The 23,692-nt window shown below is 33.7% G+C and overlaps 2 protein-coding genes across 2 annotated transcripts; both read left to right on the top strand.

Moving 5' to 3' along the window:
- The first annotated feature begins 2,259 nt into the window (after positions 1 to 2,259).
- On the top strand, positions 2,260 to 2,997 carry LOC141685855 (uncharacterized). The gene has a single exon (XM_074490933.1). It carries the CDS (start codon positions 2,260 to 2,262, stop codon positions 2,995 to 2,997), a length of 738 nt encoding a protein of 245 aa, XP_074347034.1.
- A 9,063-nt stretch (positions 2,998 to 12,060) lies between these two features.
- LOC141685854 (uncharacterized) lies at positions 12,061 to 13,582 on the top strand. Its single transcript, XM_074490932.1, has 4 exons — positions 12,061 to 12,155; positions 12,252 to 12,689; positions 12,798 to 13,476; positions 13,568 to 13,582. Exons 1-4 carry the CDS (start codon positions 12,061 to 12,063, stop codon positions 13,580 to 13,582), a joined length of 1,227 nt encoding a protein of 408 aa, XP_074347033.1.
- Positions 13,583 to 23,692: the final 10,110 nt, after the last annotated feature.

Here is a 23,692-nt window from a genome sequence, read left to right as displayed (position 1 = left end):
ACATTATGATCTAAATTGATAGGTAAATAAATCCCTTATATATGCTAGTTTACACAATTTGATATTCTTATATATGTATTTTTGTAAAGATTCAAATAAGCATATGCTAGTTTACACAATTTGATTATTCAAATTTAAATGCTCATAATAAGAATATAATTATTTTAATATTTAATTACCTACATTAAAAGTTAATGAAGATCGGTCGCATGAGTTGTAAAAGTAGTTAATTTAATAGCTAAATATATATTTTAAATGCATATCACAGTAGGAATTTGAGTAAAAGAATCAAAGTAATGGGAGTTTAGTTTTATTAAATTTTGAGAGTTATTTATTTTTATAAATAGTTATAAATTTATCGAGGATAGAGTCTACTATTAAATAATATAATTTGGATTTTTTATTTATTAATAAAGATTCTATAACTAAAAAATCAAGTTAGTATTAATAGTGAATATAATTAAATGTTAAATGTTAGAATGTGTAGCCTTCACCCAGCCATTATAAAGGCCATGACTTATTCTCAACCAATACCTTCAAGTTTTTTTGTCCATATTATAAATTGTGATGGAAAAAGAGAATTCTATTATATATATTAGTGGATGACCCTAGAATATTCTAGACACCAACCTTTGATTTTTGATATTCTTGTAACTTAGATTTTTGGCATTTCAAATTAATGACTCTTAACTCTACAAGTTCAAGTATCTCACATCTTGTAAGCCTATAAATACACCTCAGAAGATATACAACAATATACTCAAATCATTATTCTATTTTTTCTATATGCTCTTTATATAGTATAACATATATTTATTTTGCAACTTGTTATCAGGATCATAGTGTAAATATGTGTTCTAAATCCAAGAAGAAGAAGGATTCGAAGAAACTTTTAATATTTTAAGTTGTCAATGAGGTAAGTATACTATTTTTAGTTTATTTTGCTTCTCTTATAATATGATGATCTTTATGTGCTTATTATGTGCCTCATTCTTTTGTATTTTGTATGTGATTCATTATGCATCGGAATTTAATGAGCTTATACTCTTGTAAAGTTTTTTTGATTTTCTAAAAATTTTCTTCTTTGCCTTTTTCCAAAATCTGCTTATAAGTATTTCAAAATCTGTATTTTGTGTAATCTGATTGTATGATTCAAAGAGATTTACCGTAACTTCTAAAATTCATAGTAAATTGAATATTTTTTCAAATATTATGAGTCATACCATTCTGAAAATCTGTTTTCGATATCTACCTTTTGTCTTTACAATATCTTAAATATCAAAAAACTATCATAATCGGGAGCTGATTCTGATTCCATAAATATTTGTTTTTTGAATTTGTTATTTGTTCATTTTTAAGGAGTCTTACCAATCTGAAAAGGTAGCGGAATTTTCTATATTTTTCGTGTTTTACACTTTTTCAAATAAAATCATCTTCATAGAGTAAATTGGTATTCTGTGAAACTGATCAGATTTGACTTTATCATAACTAGCCATTTTATACGATATTTGATTTGGGATATTGGATCAATATATTTATTTCATCCTTGTTTGATTTAATAGTTCCCACCTTTCTTTCTTTATTATACTAGGAAACTATATTTTTTTGAATTTGGGTGAGATAAATTGTAAAAGTGAAAATTGGTGCAACGTTCTAGACGCTACATATATAGGAGATTGCATTCAATATACAAATAGATAGAATTCAATGTACCATACACATACTCAAGTTCACATAAACATCACATAATAATACTTTTTGAGTTTACATTTTTATGCGTGTATGTGATCTCTATGTATTGTTAATAAATCATCAAGTTATATTGTCATGCATTTTTAAATATTAATGCATATGTGTTTTCTTTGAGCATTTTAAATATTGACTGAATGTGCTTATTATAATTGATTAATTATATTATGATTATTATAGTAATATAAGAAATGTCGAATCTTACAAAACTTGAGTTCAACGCACTTGATGTCACCGGAAAGAATTACTTGACATGGATTTTGGATGCGAAAATCCATCTTAGCGCTATGGGTCTTGGCGACACAATTAAAGAAGGGAACAAAACTTCTTAGCAAGAAAAAACAAAAGCTATGATATTCCTCCGCCACCACCTTGATGAAGGATTGGAAACAGAAAAATATGAAAGAAAGATATGATCACGAGAAAACTATTATAATTCCTAAGGCTTTCTATGATTATTTACACTTGCGCGTACAAGATTTTAAAAGTATAAGCGAGTATAGCTCTGCAATGTTTAAGATTACTTCTCAGCTGAAATTATGTGGTGAAAACATAACTGAAAAAGATATGTTGGAGAAAACTAACTCCACATTCCACGCCAATAATATGATCCCGCAGCAGCAGTATTGTGAACGAGAGTTTCAGAAATATTCTGAGCTTATATCATTCTTGCTTCTCGCAGAGCAAAATAATGAACTATTGATAAAAAATTATCAAGCCCGTCCCACAGGTTCAACACTATTCCTTGAAGTAAATGTTGTGATCAGTAATGATCTTAGGCCAAGTAAGCAATTTGGACGTGGACGAGGGCGTGGGCGTGGATTTGGGCGTGCTCGTGGATATGCTCGTGGCTGTGGTTTCTTACATGATCGAGGTCATAATAATGAAAAATCCTTAAATTTTAAAAAAAATTCTCACCACCAGAAGTGGATGAAAAATGATAAAAAGCCAAAAGTAAATATGATGGATAAAAGGGTTGAAAGTACTTGTCACCATTATCGAATGAAAGGTCATTGGAGTCGTACCTGTTGTACCTCCAAGCATCTGGTTGATCTTTATAATGCCTCTTTGAAAAATATTGAAACTAATTTCATTCAAGAAGTTGGTCCTTTGGGAATTTCCCATCTTAAAGCACACCTTGGAGGTGGAGGCCAAGTTGATCCTTCGAACCTTATACATATGGAAGCTAGTGATTTTTTTGATGATGGTGATGCGGAGATGGCCAAATTTGGCGGTGGAAATAATTAAGTCATATATTAAACACCTTGATTTATTTATTTATATATTAAATTATTTATGTATGAACACTTAAGTGGTTGGTTTATGTTTTCTATGTAATGTTTATATTTGCTATGAAATCTTTGAGATATTATCTTTCTAAATTTAGATTTATATATTTGCTTTCTAAAAATATAAATGTGGCCGGAAGCCTCTCATTAAGTGAAAAAATAGAAGAATCCTTTTGTTTGGAGGTTAGTGCAACAACACATATAACTCTAAAAAATAAAGAATATTTTTCGCATCTCATTTTAGATTTAAAGCGAAGTAAACACAATATCGGGTGTGTCAAATTTTATTGAAAGCTCTAAAAGAGCAAATATATTGTTACCTCAGGGTACGCATATATTTATCGAAAATACAATGTATTCCACGCAATAAAAAAGAAACCTTTTGAGTTTCAAAGATATACGTCAAAATTGCTATCATATTGAGACGGACAATGAAAATGACGATAAATATTTATGTATCACATCTATACTCTCGGGGAGGAAACAAATTATGGAAAAACTCACATCATATAATTTTGTATTATATTATACTTTTATAAATATTGTTGAATCACACATGGTGATAAACCAAAAATTATCAAACCCGACAAATTTTCTTATCTGTCATGATCGATTAGGCCATCCTGGTTCAACAATGATGCGAAGAATTATAGAAAATTTAAATGGACATATGTTAAATAATAAAATTAATCCATTTTCCAAGGATTTTTCTTGTGTTGCTTACTTGCAAGGAAAATTAATAACGAAACCATCGCCTTTTAAAGTTATGATTGAATGTCCATCATTCCAAAGTATTTTTGTTCGTATTATAAATTTTTATGAGAAAAAGAGAATTTTAATAATATCTAGTAATTTTAGTTGTTTTAAGAAGTCAAGACATCATCAACAAAGACAGAGTAACAAAAGCAATTCAACAATAAAGAGGAATGAAAAAGGGTGTGATACCCACAAAATAACCCATAATATGGGTAACTTTTGGAATTTAATTAGGTTTATATGTTTTACATTTGAACATGTATATTAGTAGCATGTGGACAGCTTCTCAACAAGTCACGAAGTGGTGGAGTAAAACTAGGAGTCAAGTACAGAATTAATAGGTGTACTTGTTGATTATCTAGTAGTTTAACTTACACTACTAGAAAAAGGTTAATAGACATCAGTTCTGGTCTAATGTCTATTTCCTCAGAAACCGATATCTACGCGGGTATAGAGAAAGGTATTTTTTTCACATCAGTTCATAACCGATGTGAAATATCACCTTAGGCATCGGTTTCTTCCTTGTTTAAATTAGTACAGAACCGTTGCAAAACATCTTCATCACAGACTATTATATATAAAAAATAGTCTCTGATGCTATTTTATATAAGAATAATAAGAGATTTTAAGCAATTTGAAAATGTCATACACAAGTGTTTAATTTAAATTTATATCAGTAAATTAGAAAATGTGATGTACATTAAGCTTATTAACATTAGTTTTACAATGGAAATGATGTATAAGTTTCACATAGACATTAGTTCTCAGTAGAAAAACCGTTGTTATTACTGGTATATACATCAGTTTGCACCTGATGTAAAACAAACAATAAAACATCGGTTTTGAATATTACAGACAATATTATAGACATCAGTTATGAATAATATAAATGATGTTTAAGGTTTTACCATTAGTATAAAATGATGTTATAGATTTTAATTGGCATCAGTTTATTTGGTACAAATGATGTCTCTAGTACATGTCACATTAATATTTAGATCGGTTTTTAACTTTCAACAAATGTTAATATATATATTAAACTAAACTAGAACAATGCATATCTGTAAAAACCAAATCATATAAAACTCAAAATAACAATACCAGTAACAAAATAACCTAGTCAAGTTGTTATATTTCTATTTCAAATAACTAGTCCATTACCATCAAACATCTACATCTTTGATAACCGACAAAATAAATACCCATACATGCTTCACAAAATGTACCCCTTATATCGTCGTAGTCAGACCAACTACGATCAACGCCAAAACAAGAAAATATTAACAAGCCATTTTCAACCAAAGGAAAACCCCCATATACATGTACTCCCTAATTATATGATATACATCCCATGTAATCCAAACTCGCTAGGCCATAACCAACATACCAACATTAATACAAACCAAAATATTTGACCAAATAGAAGTGCAGATACTGGTCAAGTCAAAAGGCTAGTACTCGTAAGTCAGTAAGCAAATTCTTGGACATGTTGAAGGGTCCAGAAATAAACTTCATCTAGTTCTTCCATTGTGTACGTCTTTCCACTCTTAGTGGCCCACTGAAGAGTACACAAAGCAGAAAGCACAAAAAAAATCAACTATGGTGACTCTGGTGCAGACTGTAACCAAATGACAGGAGAAAAAATATTACAACTTAACATAGTTATGAATTTCATATCCTTGTCACATTCATGACCACGGGGTAGCTTAGATGATCCCTATATCCAAATACAAAATTAATACAAGTGCATATGATATATAACTACATTTCTATATATAAAACTGAAAAGAACCTACTAAAGTGCTTGATACTTACTATAAAATTTTTAACTCTCCCATTTTGCACACACTTCCTGTTTGAGCATTATACGATCTTACTGCATGTCAATGCATGAAATCTTGTTACTCAATAAAATCTCATTGATATGTATGTGCACAGAGAAAACTAAATATTGTATCAATTACACAAAATTTACAAGACTATAAATATACACAATGGAAATATAATCATTAGAGAAATGATGTTTACCTTCTTAAAATAAAAAATTTATTGATTCAAAACTTTTCCCCAAATAAAATTAGTAACTATATTTCTAAATTTGTAGAGAGAGTTGTAACCACCGACAACACACAAGTAATATTTTAATTTTTATTTAGACCGCCTCAAAAATTTATAAATTTTAGTCCTCGAGATAATTTTGCTTTTGTACCCGGATAAAAATAATAAATAGATAAATAAATAAATGAATAAATAATTAAATATAATAAAATTTGAGACTAGAATTAATTCTTAGAAAATTTTATCAGTCATTTAAAAATTTTATTCCGTGTGCGGAGATCCCTAATTTTATTTATAATAATTATTAGTCATTTATTTTATAAATTTATTTTATTTTATTTTATATAAAATTGGAGCAGCTAATTAATTTATTTAGAATACTATTTTATTTTATCTAGTAAAATTATTTTGTTACATTTAAACTCTAGTAATGATTTATTTGAGACTCAATAAAATTAGTACCATAATTGTTTTAAGATATTTTAATTTAACTCACATAGGAAATTTCTTATCTTTATTTATTTTTATTTAGTTGGTAATAATCTTTTCATCATAAAGAAAAGTGATAAATAAAATAAAATGCTTGACTTATAATTGAAGCTTCATATATATTTTGAGTAGAAGCATCGGGAAGTTAGATTTTTTTTTAGAAAGAGTCTAGATAAAGATACCTTATAAAAATAATAATAATTAGGGTTACCAAGGTTCTTTTAGCCGTCTGTGAAGAGTAAAAGATCAGGAGAAAGAGGGAAATTAGGAGATTATGTAATACAACTAATCTGCATTCAACCTAACTACTGCAAAATTTTATCTTTCTTTACTAAGATTGGTGTCATTAACCTTAATTTATTTTTAGAGGATAATTAGGGAGTAGATTAGTATTGTGTTATTGTTAGGGAATTAATTTTTGGCAGTGTAGTGCAAGATTTCAGATTTGAGTTTAATATTCATATAACAAAAAAAAGGGGGTTACTGGTTATGGGAAAATAGTAAAATTAGGGTTTAGCTGCTCTTTTGTTTCACACATGTGTTCAGAGTTTTAATTTGCAAAAGCTAAGCAGGGTGTTGACTAGGGGAGAAAAAGGGGGTCATGGTGGAGGCCACCACCGGCCGCGACGACAACGACGGTGGTGGCAGGTGGTTGGTCGGAGGCGATGAAAAGAAAAGGGGAGAGGAGAGATTGTTGGTGAGTGGGTGAGAGTTGATTGAGATGAGAGAATTGGGTGAGGGTTTGGGTGTTGTTGGTGCAGGGGAAAAGAGGGGGGGGGGCGACGACGGAGCCACCACCAGCGTGGTGGTGGTGTTTGTGGTGGTTGCAGAAATTGAGGGAAAGAGAGAGGATAGATTGATTTAGAGTGTTTGAGAGGAGGGAGTTGTGTATGTGTTATGTGGTATTGGTTCAGGGGAAGGGGGACGGCCGGCGGAGCCACCACCGGCGTGGTGGTGGTGTTCGGTAGTTACAGAGAGTGAGAGAGGGAAGAAGAGGGAGAGCAGAGAGAAAGAGAGAGAGAGGGAGAGAGAGAACAAGAGAGAGAGAACGAGAGTGAGGGAGAGAAAGAGAGGAAGACGGAGAGAGTTTTTAGACAGAAAATGGGTGGGTAATAATTTTTGGAAAAATGATTGATGGGAGCTGGTAGATCGGGCCATGGGCAGCAGGATTATGTGAAGAAAATTATGTTTCGGGTTAGCCGGAAAACGGCCGGCGGCGGCGGCTCCGGCCGGCGGCAGCCATGGAAGGTGATGAGGTGGTGAGGGAGGAAAGGTTGAGGATGAGTTTGGGGAAGATGGGGGTAAATCTGTAAATTGGTAAAATAAAATTAAAATGAATTGATAAATAATAAGTACTGTTAATTGGATAATAAATAATTGGTAATAAATGAAATAAAATAATGGGATAAATAAAAGTGACATTAAAAAAAAGGGAAATAGTTGGATTAATGGGAAAAAGAAATTAGATAAAAGTATCGTATTATTATTTTTGGTTAAACAAGAATTAGAGTATTAATTTATGGAATATAGTTAAGTGGTGATTAAAATTAATACAAGATACTTAGAGTGGATGCATTGTTACCAAGTTATTTATTAGTAAAATAATTATGAAATAAAAATAGAAGAGTGTAAATATGATTATAAATAAAGTCAAATTTTAGGGATATTATCGTTACCTTAGTATAATTTAATAAATAAAATGACTGGATTAAGCACGGGCTCTACGAAGTCAGAATCGAATCTTTCTGTTGGCATTCATTATTAAAATAATGAATTAAAAATTTATTTGGCATTAAAATATTTTAAAAAAGAATATTTAGAGTGAGTGTTTGAGCTCCTTTGTCGAATATAATTTAATTTTTTTTCCTTATTTTATGAATGGATAGAAATTCTATTTTCCTCGTGGAATATTGGAGCAATATTGAGCTCGCGTATTGTTTTAAATTATTATAATTATTCCTAGCATACGGGCGAGCAAGGCAAGTTTACTATCTCTCCACTCACCTTAAAAAAATATTTATTTTCGTAAATGTTTTAAATTATTTTTTTTTCTCGAGTATTGTTATTTCAAATTTATTTATTTATTTAAGAATGATTTATTTTCTGAACTTTTAAAATATTATCATTATTTTGGATTAGCTATTTGTATTTAAATTTCTTCGATCGAATACCCTATCTTTTAATAAACCTTAGTCGTGCTCATTGTTCGAGACGACTCCTTTTAATTTCTTTTAGTTAAGGTTTGATTCCTTAATTCGGTTCAACCACATTCGTTTCTTGTCGGTTACATCTATTGTCCAGATGTATCCACTTTTATTGAAATCAAGGACTGATTTATTGTTCGAATCAGAAATTATTAGGAAATATGTTAAGTTTATTACTCGTAGTGATTGGTCCTACTCACAATAATCCTGAACGTTATTTAGTCATTTGGTTATTCTTCTGATTTGAGATAACCAAATAACTTTTCTTTGAACGTGACCAATCTCTTTGTTCGAGATGGTCACCTCCTTTGCTTTCCAGACGATGCCTTGTTCGTGTCGTCTAAAATTATTTTCTTGATCTCTGGATTAATCCATTTTTCGGGTTAATATAATTTATTTGGAAAGTGCTAACTGTGTGCTAGACTTAGCAAATAAATTTTCTAGTGTCTAGCTTCGCTATCAAGGAATTACTCGGGGATTCATATTCAAAACTGGTCAACATGGACCAGAAACGTTGACCATGATTATATGGTCCGGAAACGTTGACCATATACAATCTGGTCCGTGATGGTTAACCATGGTTAGTGACAATGTGTTATGTTCAAAGTGACATTTGCTCTGTGGTAGACAGGGTTGTGTGATAACCCATTAATGACTAATTGCTTGCAAAATTTGAAATGTAAGGTGGGACTTGCCTGAAGGCACTGATCACGCTACACGCGAGTTCTGCAGGAGTCGATACTTGTGACATGGTAGTTGATCGAGCCATTGGGATCGAAAGGTGGACGACAAGTATGCTCTTGTGTCATGTTGTTTAAAGATGTGTTTGAGTTTGTTAACATTCTCAGATTTGAGTTTTATTATTTAAGTCGTCAGTTATCGTTTATTCTTAAAAATTTCAAATGTATTCTGTTATTTTCCTATTTTTGGGTGTTGGTTAAATAGTGAATTTGCTGAGCATATTAATGCTCACTCTTTCTATCATGACATTTCTTTTAGCAGTCAAATCAGAAAATGATGAACATCCAAATCCGCGTGCGAAGGGCAAGGAAAAGATGCCAAGTTCAAGCATGGATCGGTAGATTGTCTGTGTGCCAGCTTTATGCTATGGAAGTCGCCTAGTAGTGGAATAAATTTTAGTTATGTAATAAAGTTCTAGTGGTTGATACTTTGGTTCGCGGAGTATATATGGTATTAGTAAGTGATCCTTGGATCTGTGGACGTGATAAGATAAATGTAATAAAGTACTTTTTATGCTATTATAATAATAATCAGGTATTTGATACACTGCATGATGTGGCAACCCAAATCCGTGAAAGAGCGGGTTTGGGGGCGCTACAGAGGTGGTATCAGAGCCATAGTTATATTCTTAGGACACGAACCCCTAAGAATGTAATTTGAGAGTGAAATAAGATTATACTAAGTACGTATAACTTTAAACCTATAACAATTTAGCTAAACCTAACTATTAAGATATAAGACTTATTGTGGAGTATATTAGAGAATTGAGTGGATTTTAGAGACTAATATCTAATAACGACTTGGTGCATTTGTGTATATGTATTTAGATGTCAGGTACCCGATCTGTTCGTGATAGACCCCCGATGCCATACCCTCGAGACGCATTCAGCTCTAGTTCCGAGTCTGACAGTGATCCTTCAGATGAGATTATGGTTATCGATAGTGATAGTGACGACTCATCCATTGCGGTTATATCTCCACCACCAGTTACACCCCCTGAGATCGTTGATTTAAATGATGAGGTTGACTCTGTACCTGTAGTGACCCCTACAGCTACCTCTGCTCCTGAGATACAGGATTCTGTGTATGCTTCACTGGCAGAGATCACCCCTGTTGTACCTTAATCTACACTCACTCAGACGTTATCATCTGCTTATGTACCACCTGAGTCTTGAGAGGGGGATGTCATGGTTGCTGAGCTGGTTAGGCACTTCCACCCTGCCTCGGTCGAGCCCCAGACCCATATGATCACTGCTAATAGGTATCATTTTGAGATACCGAGCCCTGTTAGGACTGAGCGTGTTGACAAGAGCCAGCTTTCACCAGTTCGTACTGAGAGATTGATTAGCTCTGCACCTCCAGGACCACTTGTCTCTTTATCTGCTTTTTCTCTGCACCAGCTCCTATTTATGTGCAGGCTCCTGTAGAGCCGACTGTTCTTGGTCCCATAGTTGCTGTTACTTCTGAGGCACCTGTTTGTGACACTGCACCTCCTGCACCTCCAGTATCCGTTCATACTCCTATTACTAGCCCTGTAGGCGCTACGGCTGTTATGCCACCGTTACCCCTTGCTCCTGATGTGGCCGAGACTGGCATGGTACCATTTCACCTTCACTATTCATTGTTCCAGCAGCATCAGTGGTTATTGCATAGGTATGAGGAGCTTTTTGACACTAGAGAGTCTCTTATCAAGCTACTTACTGCTACAGACCCTACTCGTGTTCACCTTGCTGGTAGTGCTTTGACTAGGGATGTTCAGATGGATATTGTTCACCCGATTGCTGAGACTATTCTGACTGGTTTGAGGAGTTCTATTGTTGGGATACCATCTTCGAGTTCTGGCCAGGTTGATAGTGCCACGGTGGCCACACTTGTGGAGAGAGCGATCACGGAGTTTCGTGGGAGGATTACCTCGTTGTTCGGTCATTGACCGAACATGACTATGGATATTGTGCAGTCTTTTGACTTTTTGAGGGATAACACGTCTATATAGTGTGTATCCCTATCTTTTGGTGACTCGTACTTATGATGCTAGTTGCTGACTGTACTGCTGATAGTTGTAGTGATAGATTTGATGCTGATGAGGCTTGCAGACTTTTTGTTTTGATGCAGTCTCGAGATTGACATAGTAGTTGACTTGATCTCTAGTATGTAATAGGATGTTATGATGATGTACTTGATCATTATGGTGTATTGATATTTTGACCCAGCCTGTTGGGGTATCACTTTGGTTATGTATTATGATATACTCTCTGTCGGCAGACTATGATATCTTCATCAGATGGTTGATGACTCTTTTATATTATGGATGTTATGGTATTTTATATTTGTTAGCATTTTATTATGTTGCCTTGATAGATATAGAATTTTACATGGTTGCGATAATTTTTGAAACTTTTAAAAGATAGAAAACCGTTTTCTTTAAAACCAACATACTTTAGATGAACACGATTTACACCGAAACTACTAAGTTTTCAAAATTTAAAACTTAAAAAAAAATGATTAAAACTCGAGATTCACATAATGAGATATGATGTATATTTTGGGAAATAGTTTGATTATTATTATATTACTCAAGTGCAAGAGACTTATTTTCGGAAAAAGGATTTCATGATTATATTCAACTTGAATTTGAGTTTTACCTTTTTGTCATGATATACAAGAATTTTTCGGAAAGACTATTGTTTATACCATGTTATTTTTAACTTGTTGGGATGTTATACTGTTTTGGAATATTTTAATCAACCTATTGTTTTATTTTAAATAGCAAGAAGATGCCAAGAGGACGACCTAAGAAGAATCCTCCACCTCCACCAGAAGAAGAGAGCCATGATACCCAACCTCACCTACAACAAAACCAAGACCGAAGGTAACATAGGGACCCGACCCCACCTCTGAATCAAGATGATCCTATGCGACTATTGGTGGCATTTCTGCGATAACAAACTCAAAATCCTCCAACTAGAGGAGGGGGACCACAAGATCAGCAAACCCCATCTACTGTTACCTTCAAATCCTTTAAATCTTTGAACCCTCCTGAGTTCAAAGGTACCACTGACCCTGTTGAGGCTCGAGTTTGGCTTTGTGAGATCGAAAAGACATTTGAAATAGTTGATGTTAAAGAAGAGAAGAAAACTATCTTTGCTGCCTATATGCTAAAAGGAGAAGCTAACCATTGGTGGGAAGCCAAGAAAACACTTGAAACCACTTTTCCTATACCATGGACTAGATTTACGGAACTGTTCCTCGAAAAGTACTTTCCAAAATACATGGAGAATCAGATGGAACTTAAGTTTTTAGAACTTAAGCAAGGAAACATGTCAGTAGCTGAATATGAAGCTAAGTTCACTGAGCTCTCTAGGTTCGTCCCATACCATGTTGACACTGATGAGAAGAAAGCCAAGTGATTTCAGCAAGGACTAAAACCCTACATTCAGAACCGCATAACTGTGTTTCAAATCACCAATTACACTACACTAGTTCAAAAAGCTGCAATTGTGGAAATTGGAAGCAAACTGTATGCTAAGGACGCAAATGTGAAGAAGAGAAAGTTCCAAAACCATAGTGGAAGAAGTTTTGAGAAAAAGATTGAAAATCAGCCAGGGAAACGACCTTTTGTGAAATGTGAGGACACAAATATTGGAAATAGAAGGATTGAAAATGTTGGTGCTCGGAAGGATAATACAAAATTCAGGACCCCTCAAAACTCTAACTTGCTTCAGGGCAGACCTCCTGTACCTGAGTGCAAAACATGTGGAAGAAAGCATCCTGGGGAGTGTTATCAGGAAAATGTCTCTTGTTTCAACTGCGGACAAAAAGGACACTATGCGTCTCACTGCAAGGAAAAAGCTACTATTTGTTACTCTTGTGGGAAGAAGGGTCACATGGCTAAAGATTGTCGAAAGCAAGCACCTAAGGAAAGCTCTACACTTAGACTTATGGCACCTCCAAGCAACAAGCCTAGTGCACGCACTTTCAACATGACGGTTAAAGATGCCGTTGCTGATAATGATGTTATAGCAGGTACGCTTCTAGTTAATTCTGAAGATGCATGTATTTTAATTGATTCCGGTGCTACAAGATCTTATATATCTTTGAACTTTATGAGTAAGTTAGGCATCGAGTCAGCTATGTTAGAAGAAGTTATGGCCATAGAAGTAGCGAACCAGGAAGTTGTCAATGTTGATCAAGTATGTCAAAATTGTGACATAGAAATATGTGGACAATATTTTACTGCTGACCTCATTCCTTTTAAGTTAGGAGAATTTGACGTGATTTTAGGAATGGATTGGTTAGTTAAATATGACGCACAAATTAATTATCGACGAAAGCGAGTAAGTGTGAAAAAGCCAGAGGGTAAACGAGTAATGATGCATGGACGAAAATAAAGGAAGAAGTTCTTAACCATGATGGAAGCAAAGAGATTCCTTCGGCAAGGATGTCAAGCTTATTTAGCTCACGTGATAGACATAGAAAAACACACCCCTAAGATCAAAGAAATTCCTGTGGTCAATGAATTTGAAGATGTCTTTCCGGAAGAATTATCGGGATTGCCCCCTGATAGGGAGATAGAATTCACGATCGACCTTGCTCCAGGAACACAACCTATTTCTAAAGCACCTTATAGGATGGCACCCATTGAAATGAAGGAATTGGCGACCCAACTACAAGAGCTGCTAGAAAAGGGAGTGATTCGTCCTAGTGTGTCTCCTTGGGGAGCACCAGTTCTGTTTGTAAAGAAAAAAGATGGATCTATGCGGTTATGTATCGATTATCGTGAATTAAATAAGATGACAATAAAGAACAAATATCTACTACCGAGGATTGATGACTTGTTCGATCAACTAAAAGGAGCTGCTCACTTTTCAAAGATTGACTTAAGGCCAGTTTATCATCAACTAAAAATCAAGCCTGAAGATATTCCAAAGACCGCTTTTAGGACTCGATACGGACATTACGAATTTTTATTCATGCCATTTGGATTGACGAATGCTCCAGCTGCCTTTATGGATCTAATGAATAGAGGGTTCAAGAAGTACCTGGACAAGTTTGTAATTGTATTTATTGATGACATCTTGATATACTCCAAGACACCTTATGAGCATGCGGAACACCTTAGATTGACCTTGGATATCCTAAGGAAAGAAAAGTTGTATACTAAACTATCAAAATGCGAGTTTTGGTTGGAGAAAGTGCAATTCTTAGGTCATATAGTAAGTCGTGAAGGAATTTTTGTTGACCCTAAAAAGGTGGAAGCAGTTGCAAATTGGGACCGACCAAAGACACCAACTGAAGTTAGGAGTTTTCTTGGATTAGCTGGCTACTATCGAAGGTTTGTCAAAGATTTTTCCAAAATATCCACTCCATTGACCAAACTCACAAGAAAGAGCGAGAAGTTTGAATGGACCCCGAAATGTGAAGAGAGTTTTCAAGAACTCAAGAAGAGATTGATATCTGCACCAGTTTTAACCTTACCCGATGAGAAAGGAAACTTTGTAATTTACAGTGACGCGTCACATAAAGGCCTAGGTTGCGTTTTAATGCAAAATGGGAAAGTAATTGCCTACGCTTCTCGACAACTAAAGGAATACGAGAATAGGTACCGAACGCACGATCTGGAATTAATAGCCATAGTGTTTGCGCTTAAGATTTGGAGACATTATTTATACGGGGAAAAGTGCGAGATCTACACGGACCATAAAAGTCTGAAGTACATTTTCACCCAGAAAGAGCTGAATATGAGACATAGATGTTGGTTGGAATTGATAAAGGACTACGATTGCATGATAAACTATCACCCTGGAAAGGCAAATGTCGTTGCAGACGCTTTGAGTAGAAAAGAAAGACTTAAGATGTTGATTACTTTGGAAGAGCTTATCAGGGAGTTCGAGAAGATGGAATTAGAAGTCAAGATTCCAGTCCAAGCTAAAGAGCACGTATTTGAGATTCGTGTACAACAAGAACTAATTGAGAAGATACACAGATGTCAAGAAAAGTTTTTAGAAGAAAGGAGGTCTGAGTTGACAGGAGAAGAACTTTGAAGTTCAAAAGATGAAAAAGGAATTAAGAGATATGCCTCACGAATCTGGATTCCGAATGTTGAAGAGTTGAAACATGAGATCATGAATGAAGCCCATAACTCACGTTATTCCATTCATCCAAGGAGCACAAAAATGTATCAGGACATTAAGCAAAATTATTGGTGACCCAATATGAAAAGAGAGATTGCAGAATGGGTTAGTAGGTGCTTGACATGTCAACAGGTAAAAGCTGAACATTAAAGGCCAAGTGGACTTTTGCAACCTCTAGAAATTCCCGAGTGGAAGTGGGAGCATATTACAATGGATTTCGTTGTAGGTTTACCTCGAACTAGAGCCAATCATGACACCATATGGGTTATAGTGGACCGACTCACTAAATCAGCACATTTCCTACCAATAAATGAAAGGTACACAATTGAGAAATTGGTGACTCTATATTTAAAGAAAATAGTGACTCGACATGGAGTCCCTGTGTCTATAGTGTCAGATAGAGATGCCAGATTCACATCGAAGTTTTGGAAGAGCTTTCAGGAATGCCTTGGTACAAGACTTAGTATGAGCACAGCTTATCATCCACAGACGGATGGACAAAGTGAAAGGACGATTCAAACACTAAAGGATATGTTAAGAGCTTGCGCTTTAGATTTCAAAGGGAGTTGGGATGACCATTTACCTTTAGTTGAGTTCGCCTATAATAATAGCTATCATTCAAGTATAGGCATGGCTCCTTATGAGGCATTATATGGAAGGAAGTGTCGCTCACCGGTTTGCTGGGATGAAGTTGGAGAAAGGAAGTTACTAGGCCCAGAAATGATCCAACAGACTAAACAATCCATTGAAAATATCCGTAAAAGGTTAGTGGCTGCTCAAGACCGACAGAGAAAGTACGCGAATCAAGGAAGAAAAGATAAGGAATTTCAAATTGGAGAAAAGGTTTTATTAAAGATTTCTCCTTGGAAGGGTGTGATGAGATTTGGCAAGAAAGGCAAATTGAGCCCTCGATTTATTGGACCTTTTAAAATGTTAAAGAGAGTCGGATCAGTCTCTTATCAATTAGCTTTACCACCAGATCTACAACATATTCACGACGTATTTCATATATCTGTACTAAAGAAATATCATCAAGATAACCGCCATGTCCTTAATTACGAGCCGATTGAGGTAAAATCTAATTTGACTTATGAAGAGCAACCGGTGGAAATTATAGATCGGAAAGTACATGAATTAAAACAGAAGAATATACCTTTGGTCAAAGTGTTATGGCAAAATCACGCAACTGAAGAAGCTACTTGGGAACTCGAGAGTGAGATGCGCAACAAGTACCCGTTTCTATTCAGCGACGAGAGTGATTCCGGGGACGGAATCCTATAAGGAGGGGAGAATGTAACGACCGACAACACACAAGTAATATTCTAATTTTTATTTAGACCGCCTCAAAAATTTATAAATTTTAGTCCTCCCGAAAATTTTGCTTTTGTACCCGGATAAAAATAATAAATAAATAAATAAATAAATGAATAAATAATTAAATAAAATAAAATTTGAGGCTAGAATTAATTCTTAGAAAATTTTATCAGTCATTTAAAAATTTTATTCCGTGTGCGGAGATCCCTAATTTTATTTATAATAATTATTAATCATTTATTTTATAAAAAATTTTTTATATAAAATTGGAGCAGCTAATTAATTTATTTAGAATACTATTTTATTTTATCTAGTAAAATTATTTTGTTAGATTTAAACTCTAGTAATGATTTATTTGAGACTCAATAAAATTAGTACCATAATTGTTTTAAGATATTTTAATTTAACTCACCTAGGAAATTTCTTATCTTTATTTATTTTTATTTAGTTGGTAATAATCTTTTCATCATAAAGAAAAGTGATAAATAAAATAAAATGCTTGGCTTATAATTGAAGCTTCTTAGATATTTTTATTAGAAGCATCGGGAAGTTAGATTTTTTTTTAGGAAGAGTCTAGATAAAGATACCCTTATAAAAAAATAATAATTAGGGTTACAAAGGTTCTTTTAGCCGTCTGTAAAGAGTAAAAGATCAGGAGAAAGAGGAAAATTAGGAGATTGTGTAATACAACTAATCTGCATTCAAGGTAACTACTGCAAAATTTTATCTTTCTTTACTAAGATTGGTGTCATTAACCTTAATTTATTTTTAGAGGATAATTAGGGAGTAGATTAGTATTGTGTTATTGTTAGGGAATTAATTTTTGGCAGTGTAGTGCAAGATTTCAGATTTGAGTTTAATTATTCATATAACAAAAAAAAGGGGGTTACGGGTAAGGGAAAAATAGTAAAATTAGGGTTTAGCTGCCCCTTTTGTTTCACAGATGTGTTGAGAGTTTTAATTTGAAAAAGCTAAGCAGGGGTAGTTGTTTGTTGGCTACGGGAGAAAAAGGGGGTCATGGTGGAGGCCACCACCGGCCGCGACGGCAACGGCGGTGGTGGCAGGTGGTTGGTCGGAGGCGATGAAAAGAAAAGGGGAGAGGAGAGATTGTTGGTGAGTGGGTGAGAGTTGATTGAGAGGAGAGAATTGGGTGAGGGTTTGGGTGTTGTTGGTGCAGGGGAAAAGGGGGGGGGCGACGATGGAGCCACCACCAGCGTGGTGGTGGTGTTTGTGGTGGTTGCGGAGATTGAGGGAAAGAGAGATGAGAGATTGATTGAGAGTGGTTGAGAGGAGGGAGTTGTGTATGTGTTGTGTGGTATTGGTTCAGGGAAAGGGGGACGACCGACGGAGCCACCACCGGCGTGGTGGTGGTGTTCGGTAGTTACAGAGAGTGAGAGAGGGAAGAAGAGTGAGAGCAGAGAGAAAGAGAGAGAGAGAGGGAGAGAGAGAACAAGAGAGAGAGAACGAGAGTGAGGGAGAGAAAGAGAGGAAGAGGGAGAGAGTTTTTTGCCGGAAAATGGGTGGGTAATAATTTCTGGAAAAACGATTGACGGGAGCTGGTAGATCGGGCCATGGGCAACAGGATTATGCGAAGAAAATTATGTTTCGGGTTAGCCGGAAAACGGCCGGCGGTGGCGGCTCCGGCCGGCGGTAGCCATGGAAGGTGATGAGGTGGTGGGGGAGGAAAGGTTGAGGATGAGTTTGGGGAAGATGGGGCTAAATCTGTAAATTGGTAAAATAAAATTAAAATGAATTGATAAATAATAAGTACTGTTAATTGGATAATAAATAATGGGTAATAAATGAAATAAAAGAATGGGATAAATAAAAGTGACATTAAAAAAAAGGGAAATAGTTGGATTAATGGGAAAAAGAAATTAGATAAAAGTATCGTATTATTATTTTTGGTTAAACAAGAATTAGAGTATTAATTTATGGAATATAGTATAAGTGGTGATTAAAAATAATACAAGATACTTAGAGTGGATGCATTGTTACCAAATTATTTATTAGTAAAATAATTATGAAATAAAAATAGAAGAGTGTAAATATGATTATAAATAAAGTCAAGTTTTAGGGATATTATCGTTACCTTAGTATAATTTAATAAATAAAATGACTCGATTAATTCAGTATTAAACTAATGAATTAAAAATTTATTTGGCATTAAAATATTTTAAGAAAGAATATTTAGAGTGAGTGTTCGAGCTCCTTTGTCGAATATTATTTAATTTTTTTTCCTTACTTTATGAATTGATAGAAATTCTATTTTCCTCGTGGAATATTGGAGCAATATTGAGCTCGCGTATTGTTTTAAATTATTATAATTATTCCTAGCATACGGGCGAGCAAGACAAGTTTACTATCTCTCCACTCAACTTAAAAAATATTTGTTTTCGTAAATGTTTTAAATTATTTTTTTTTCTCGAGTATTGTTATTTCAAATTTATTTATTTATTTAAGAATGATTTATTTTCTGAACTTTTAAAATATTATCATTATTTTGGATTAGCTATTTGTATTTAAATTTCTTCGATCGAATACCCTATCTTTTAATAAACCTTAGTTGTGCTCATTATTCGAGACGACTCCTTTTAATTTCTTTTAGTTAAGGTTTGATTCCTTAATTCGGGTCAACCACATTCGTTTCTTGTCGGTTACATCTATTGTCCAGATGTATCCACTTTTATTGAAATCAAGGACTGATTCATTGTTCGAATCAGAAATTATTAGGAAATATGTTAAGTTTATTACTCGTAGTGATTGGTCCTACTCACAATAGTCCTGAACATTATTTAGTCGTTTGGTTATTCTTCTAATTTGAGATAACCAAATAACTTTTCTTTGAACGTGACCAATCTCTTTGTTCGAGATGGTCACCTCCTTCGCTTTCCAGACGATGCCTTGTTCGTGTCGTCTAAAATTATTTTCTTGTTCTCTGGATTAATCCATTTTTCGGGTTAATGTAATTTATTTGGAAAGTGCTAGCTGTGTGCTAGACTTAGCAAATAAATTTTCTAGTGTCTAGCTTCGCTATCAAGGAATTACTCGGGGATTCATATTCAAAACTGGTCAACATGGACCAGAAATGCTGACCATGATTATATGGTCCGGAAACGTTGACCATATCCAATCTGGTCCGTGATGGTTACCCATGGTTAGTGACAATGTGTTATGTTCAAAGTGACATTTGCTCTGTGGTAGACAGGGTTGTGTGATAACCCATTAATGATTAATTGCTAGCAAAATTTGAAATGTAATGTGGGACTTGCCTGAAGGCACTGATCACGCTACACGCCAGTTCTGTAGGAGTCGATACTTGTGACATGGTAGTTGATCGAGCCATGGGGTATCGAAAGGTGGACGACCAGTATGCTCTTGTGTCATGTTGTTTAAAGATGTGTTTGAGTTTGTTAACATTCTCAGATTTGAGTTTTATTATTTAAGTCGTCAGTTATCGTTTATTCTTAAAAATTTCAAATGTATTCTGTTATTTTCCTATTTTTGGGTGTTGGTTAAATAGTGAATTTGCTGAGCATATTAATGCTCACTCTTTCTATCATGACATTTCTTTTAGCAGTCAAATCAGAAAATGATGAACTTCCAAATCCGCGTGTGAAGGGCAAGGAAAAGATGCCAAGTTCAAGCATGGATCGTTAGATTGTCTGTGTGCCAGCTTCATGCTATGGAAGTCGCCTAGTAGTGGAATAAATTTTAGTTATGTAATAAAGTTCTAGTGGTTGATACTTTGGTTCGCGGAGTATGTATGGTATTAGTAAGTGATCCTTGGATCTGTGGACGTGATAAGATAAATTTAATAAAGTAATTTTTATGCTATTGTGATAATAATCAGGTATTTGATACACTGCATGATGTGGCGACCCAAATCCGTGAAAGAGCGGGTTTGGGGGCGCTACAAGAGTAATAAAATAAGTGTGTGTTTTGAGTGTGTGTAAATTAGATATTTGAGAGGAGAATGAGAAGTTCTCCTTATCTACCCTTATATATATGTAATAACGTAGAATGATCTAAACTATTTCTAGAGAAGTCTTGACAAAAGAAAGGAAAATTCATTTATTTGTATATTTTTCTGTGGTGGCTTCTGGCTCACCACCAAGGTCAATATACAAAAGAAGTTTCCTCAAATTCTAAAAATAAATTTAATTATTTTCTTTTTGTTAATAAAAAGTAGTTTAATAATAACCATTTTTTTTCAAAAAACGAAAAAAAATAAAAATAAAATGATAAATAAAAATTTGTAGACGGAAAATTCACCCCACACTTTTCGAGATCGTTTGAAAATATTAGAAATACTAATACCAGTATTAAAATTCCGCTTCACCAAATAAAACCAAAATGCAAAGAAAATGTAAATAATAATATTAATAATAATAAGAATAATAATAATAATAATAATAATTTTATATTCATCAAATATTAACTTCTCACAAAATTGTATTAAATATACTAAACTTACCATGTCTCTTACTTGAGCAATTATATATTTAAATTTAGGTATACTCGATTATATCTCCTTATAATCGATAATTTAGCTCACTGTGATATATTAGTTTTCCTCAAACTTGGTATACTCTTTAGCAATTTTGAAGTACTAATAATTTAAAGAGTAATAAGATATTTAAATATACACGCATCAGAAGTAATTCGGTGTTAAATAAGCGTATATGTTTGATCAATTGAGAATAAAATATTTTGTGAAAAGGTTAACAAAGAGACCAATATGATCATTAAACTTCCATTATGTTGCCATTAGGACAATCGCCAAAGTACACAAGGGGGCCAGCCTTTAGTACTCTAATGACAAGCAACACAAAAATCAGTGGTGTCCCACAAGACTTCTATCACAAAGACAGATAATCTTTATCCCCTATATAAATATGATTGTCCATCTCACTGATATCGAAGGATATAAAGTATATAGAAAGGTTACAAAAAGGGTTTATAAGTACAAAAAATATACAGAATGAGAAAGCAAATTATCCTCAGAACAATAGAGGTTTCTTTCAGAGAATAAGAAAACACCTTTAAAAGTTTTGGATAACAAAAATCACCGGCCAAAGGTGAACTAGCATATTATCTCCCCTTAAATACTGGACATATCAACTTGTATCATATCTTCAGTGGTTTTTAACATGCATTGAATATGTCCACAGTCTGAGAGTGATAAATAATACTTATATTAAACGTCGCGCCGAAGCGTTCCTATATATACATTAAGCGTCACAATATGATACCATCAAATAGAAACTACATGCCTTACTTTAACATCCCATGTATATATACATTAATCAATTTTATTAAAAGTGTTTCTTTCACCGAATATAAGTAGATTTTGTTAGTCATTCTATAATGTCCAAGTCACGTTATGATTAGCTCATGTCCTTGATACTCAGAATCTTTCTCTTGTCAATTCTGACTTATTTTATGCCATCACTTCTCTAGTCATTCATATTTCTTTGCCAACATTTCTAGTTTTATTTGTTTTTCGTAATTTGATTTATTTGCTTAAACTAGGTCCTTATTTTCAATCTCATGTTGTCAACTTTATGAACTAGAATATTTTAAGGTAATCATCATTCTAACATACTTTATTACTAAAATATCTAATACATCATTTATCTAATAGGGTCCAATAACTTCTCAGATAGAGTATTAAAATGGAATAATCCATTAGATAATGAACCAATGATTTTAAACTATCTCTGGTGATTAATAAACTTTCCTAGTGCTTTTTTTGTGTGCTCTAAGTAAGCCCATATATATATATATGCATTTCAAACTCATGTATTATTTCTTCCAATTTTAAATACCTAACCACTGTTGCAAATTTCATGTCAAGGGTAGGTATTTAGTTTATACTCCCTTGCTGCCAAGAATTATAAACTATAATTCACTCATATAGTATCAAAACATATCCTTTTCCTTTATAACCGACTTCAATGCCAATTATAAAATTTCTAATCCCATCGAAAAAATGAGTGATGGTTCATAAATCAATCTCTTATTAACACTTGAAAACTTTTCTCGCACTCAGTGGTACTTTTAATTCAATTTTTTTCCATTGTTTCTTATTAGTTAGGTTAAGGTGGAGCAATCTTATAAACATCTTGCCCAAATATCTGATACTAACTTGCTAAACTAAAATAACTTTTCACTTTTTTTAGGATCCTAATTTTGTCACCTAATTTGCACTACTTCTTCTTTTGCTAAGTCTTACATTATGCCTATAAACTGCACCATTTCTAATCAAAATCCAAATTTAAAAATTTTGTATACTAATTTCTTTTTTCTTAAGGTTTCTAAATCTAATCTAGTGTAGTAGGGTGTTCTACGACTCATATAAATGTTTCCTCAACAATTACAGTCACAACTTATGCAAATACATATGTTTTAGATTACACCATTTATTTGATCCATGAACACAACTAAACCTTGTTAATAAAAAGGACATCCCCAAAACTCATAATGTATGCATCTTGTCCTGAAGGTCATTTCAGAAATAACTTCTGAGTTTAACTTTAACCAATGATAACCTGATAGTAAACAATTTTTTACAGAAATAATCAACTCTTTTTTTCCTCAAAAAAATTCTTAATCCTTAGCAATGGATATTTGTCTTTAATCGTTAACTTATTTTATTTTATTTCTATAAATACACGATTTTATGGATCCATCTTTCTTTTTTATAAATACAATTATTGCTTCATTATTGAAATATACTAACCATAATTGATCATTTGTTAAATATTTATGGTGACTTTGTTGCCAATTCGTTCACTTCTGATGAGTGTTGTTCACTACAGCTTTTTATAATGGTTGTTATTATTGGGTAGTATGTAGAGAAAAATAAATTCTCCCTCAAGTAGTATTCCTTTTAATCCATTAGAAAATACATCCTTAAACTCATTAATCACATAAATCTCCTCAAGATTGGATTCTT

The sequence above is a fragment of the Apium graveolens genome, chromosome 9 (genome assembly GCF_009905375.1).
Source record: "Apium graveolens cultivar Ventura chromosome 9, ASM990537v1, whole genome shotgun sequence".
In the NCBI taxonomy this organism is placed as follows: Eukaryota; Viridiplantae; Streptophyta; class Magnoliopsida; order Apiales; family Apiaceae; genus Apium; species Apium graveolens.
Note: the sequence above shows the minus strand (reverse complement) of the source record. Positions and strands in the feature narration are given on the sequence as shown.

Bases quoted from the DNA above. Each gene is read 5' to 3' on its own strand.
- LOC141685855 (XM_074490933.1), top strand. From the start codon at position 2,260: ATGTTTAAGATTACTTCTCAGCTGAAATTATGTGGTGAAAACATAACT.
- LOC141685854 (XM_074490932.1), top strand. From the start codon at position 12,061: ATGCCAAGAGGACGACCTAAGAAGAATCCTCCACCTCCACCAGAAGAA. The intron at 12,156-12,251 runs GTAACATAGGGA...TCCTCCAACTAG, and splicing joins CAACAAAACCAAGACCGAAG to AGGAGGGGGACCACAAGATC. The intron at 12,690-12,797 runs GTGATTTCAGCA...GGAAATTGGAAG, and splicing joins ACTGATGAGAAGAAAGCCAA to CAAACTGTATGCTAAGGACG.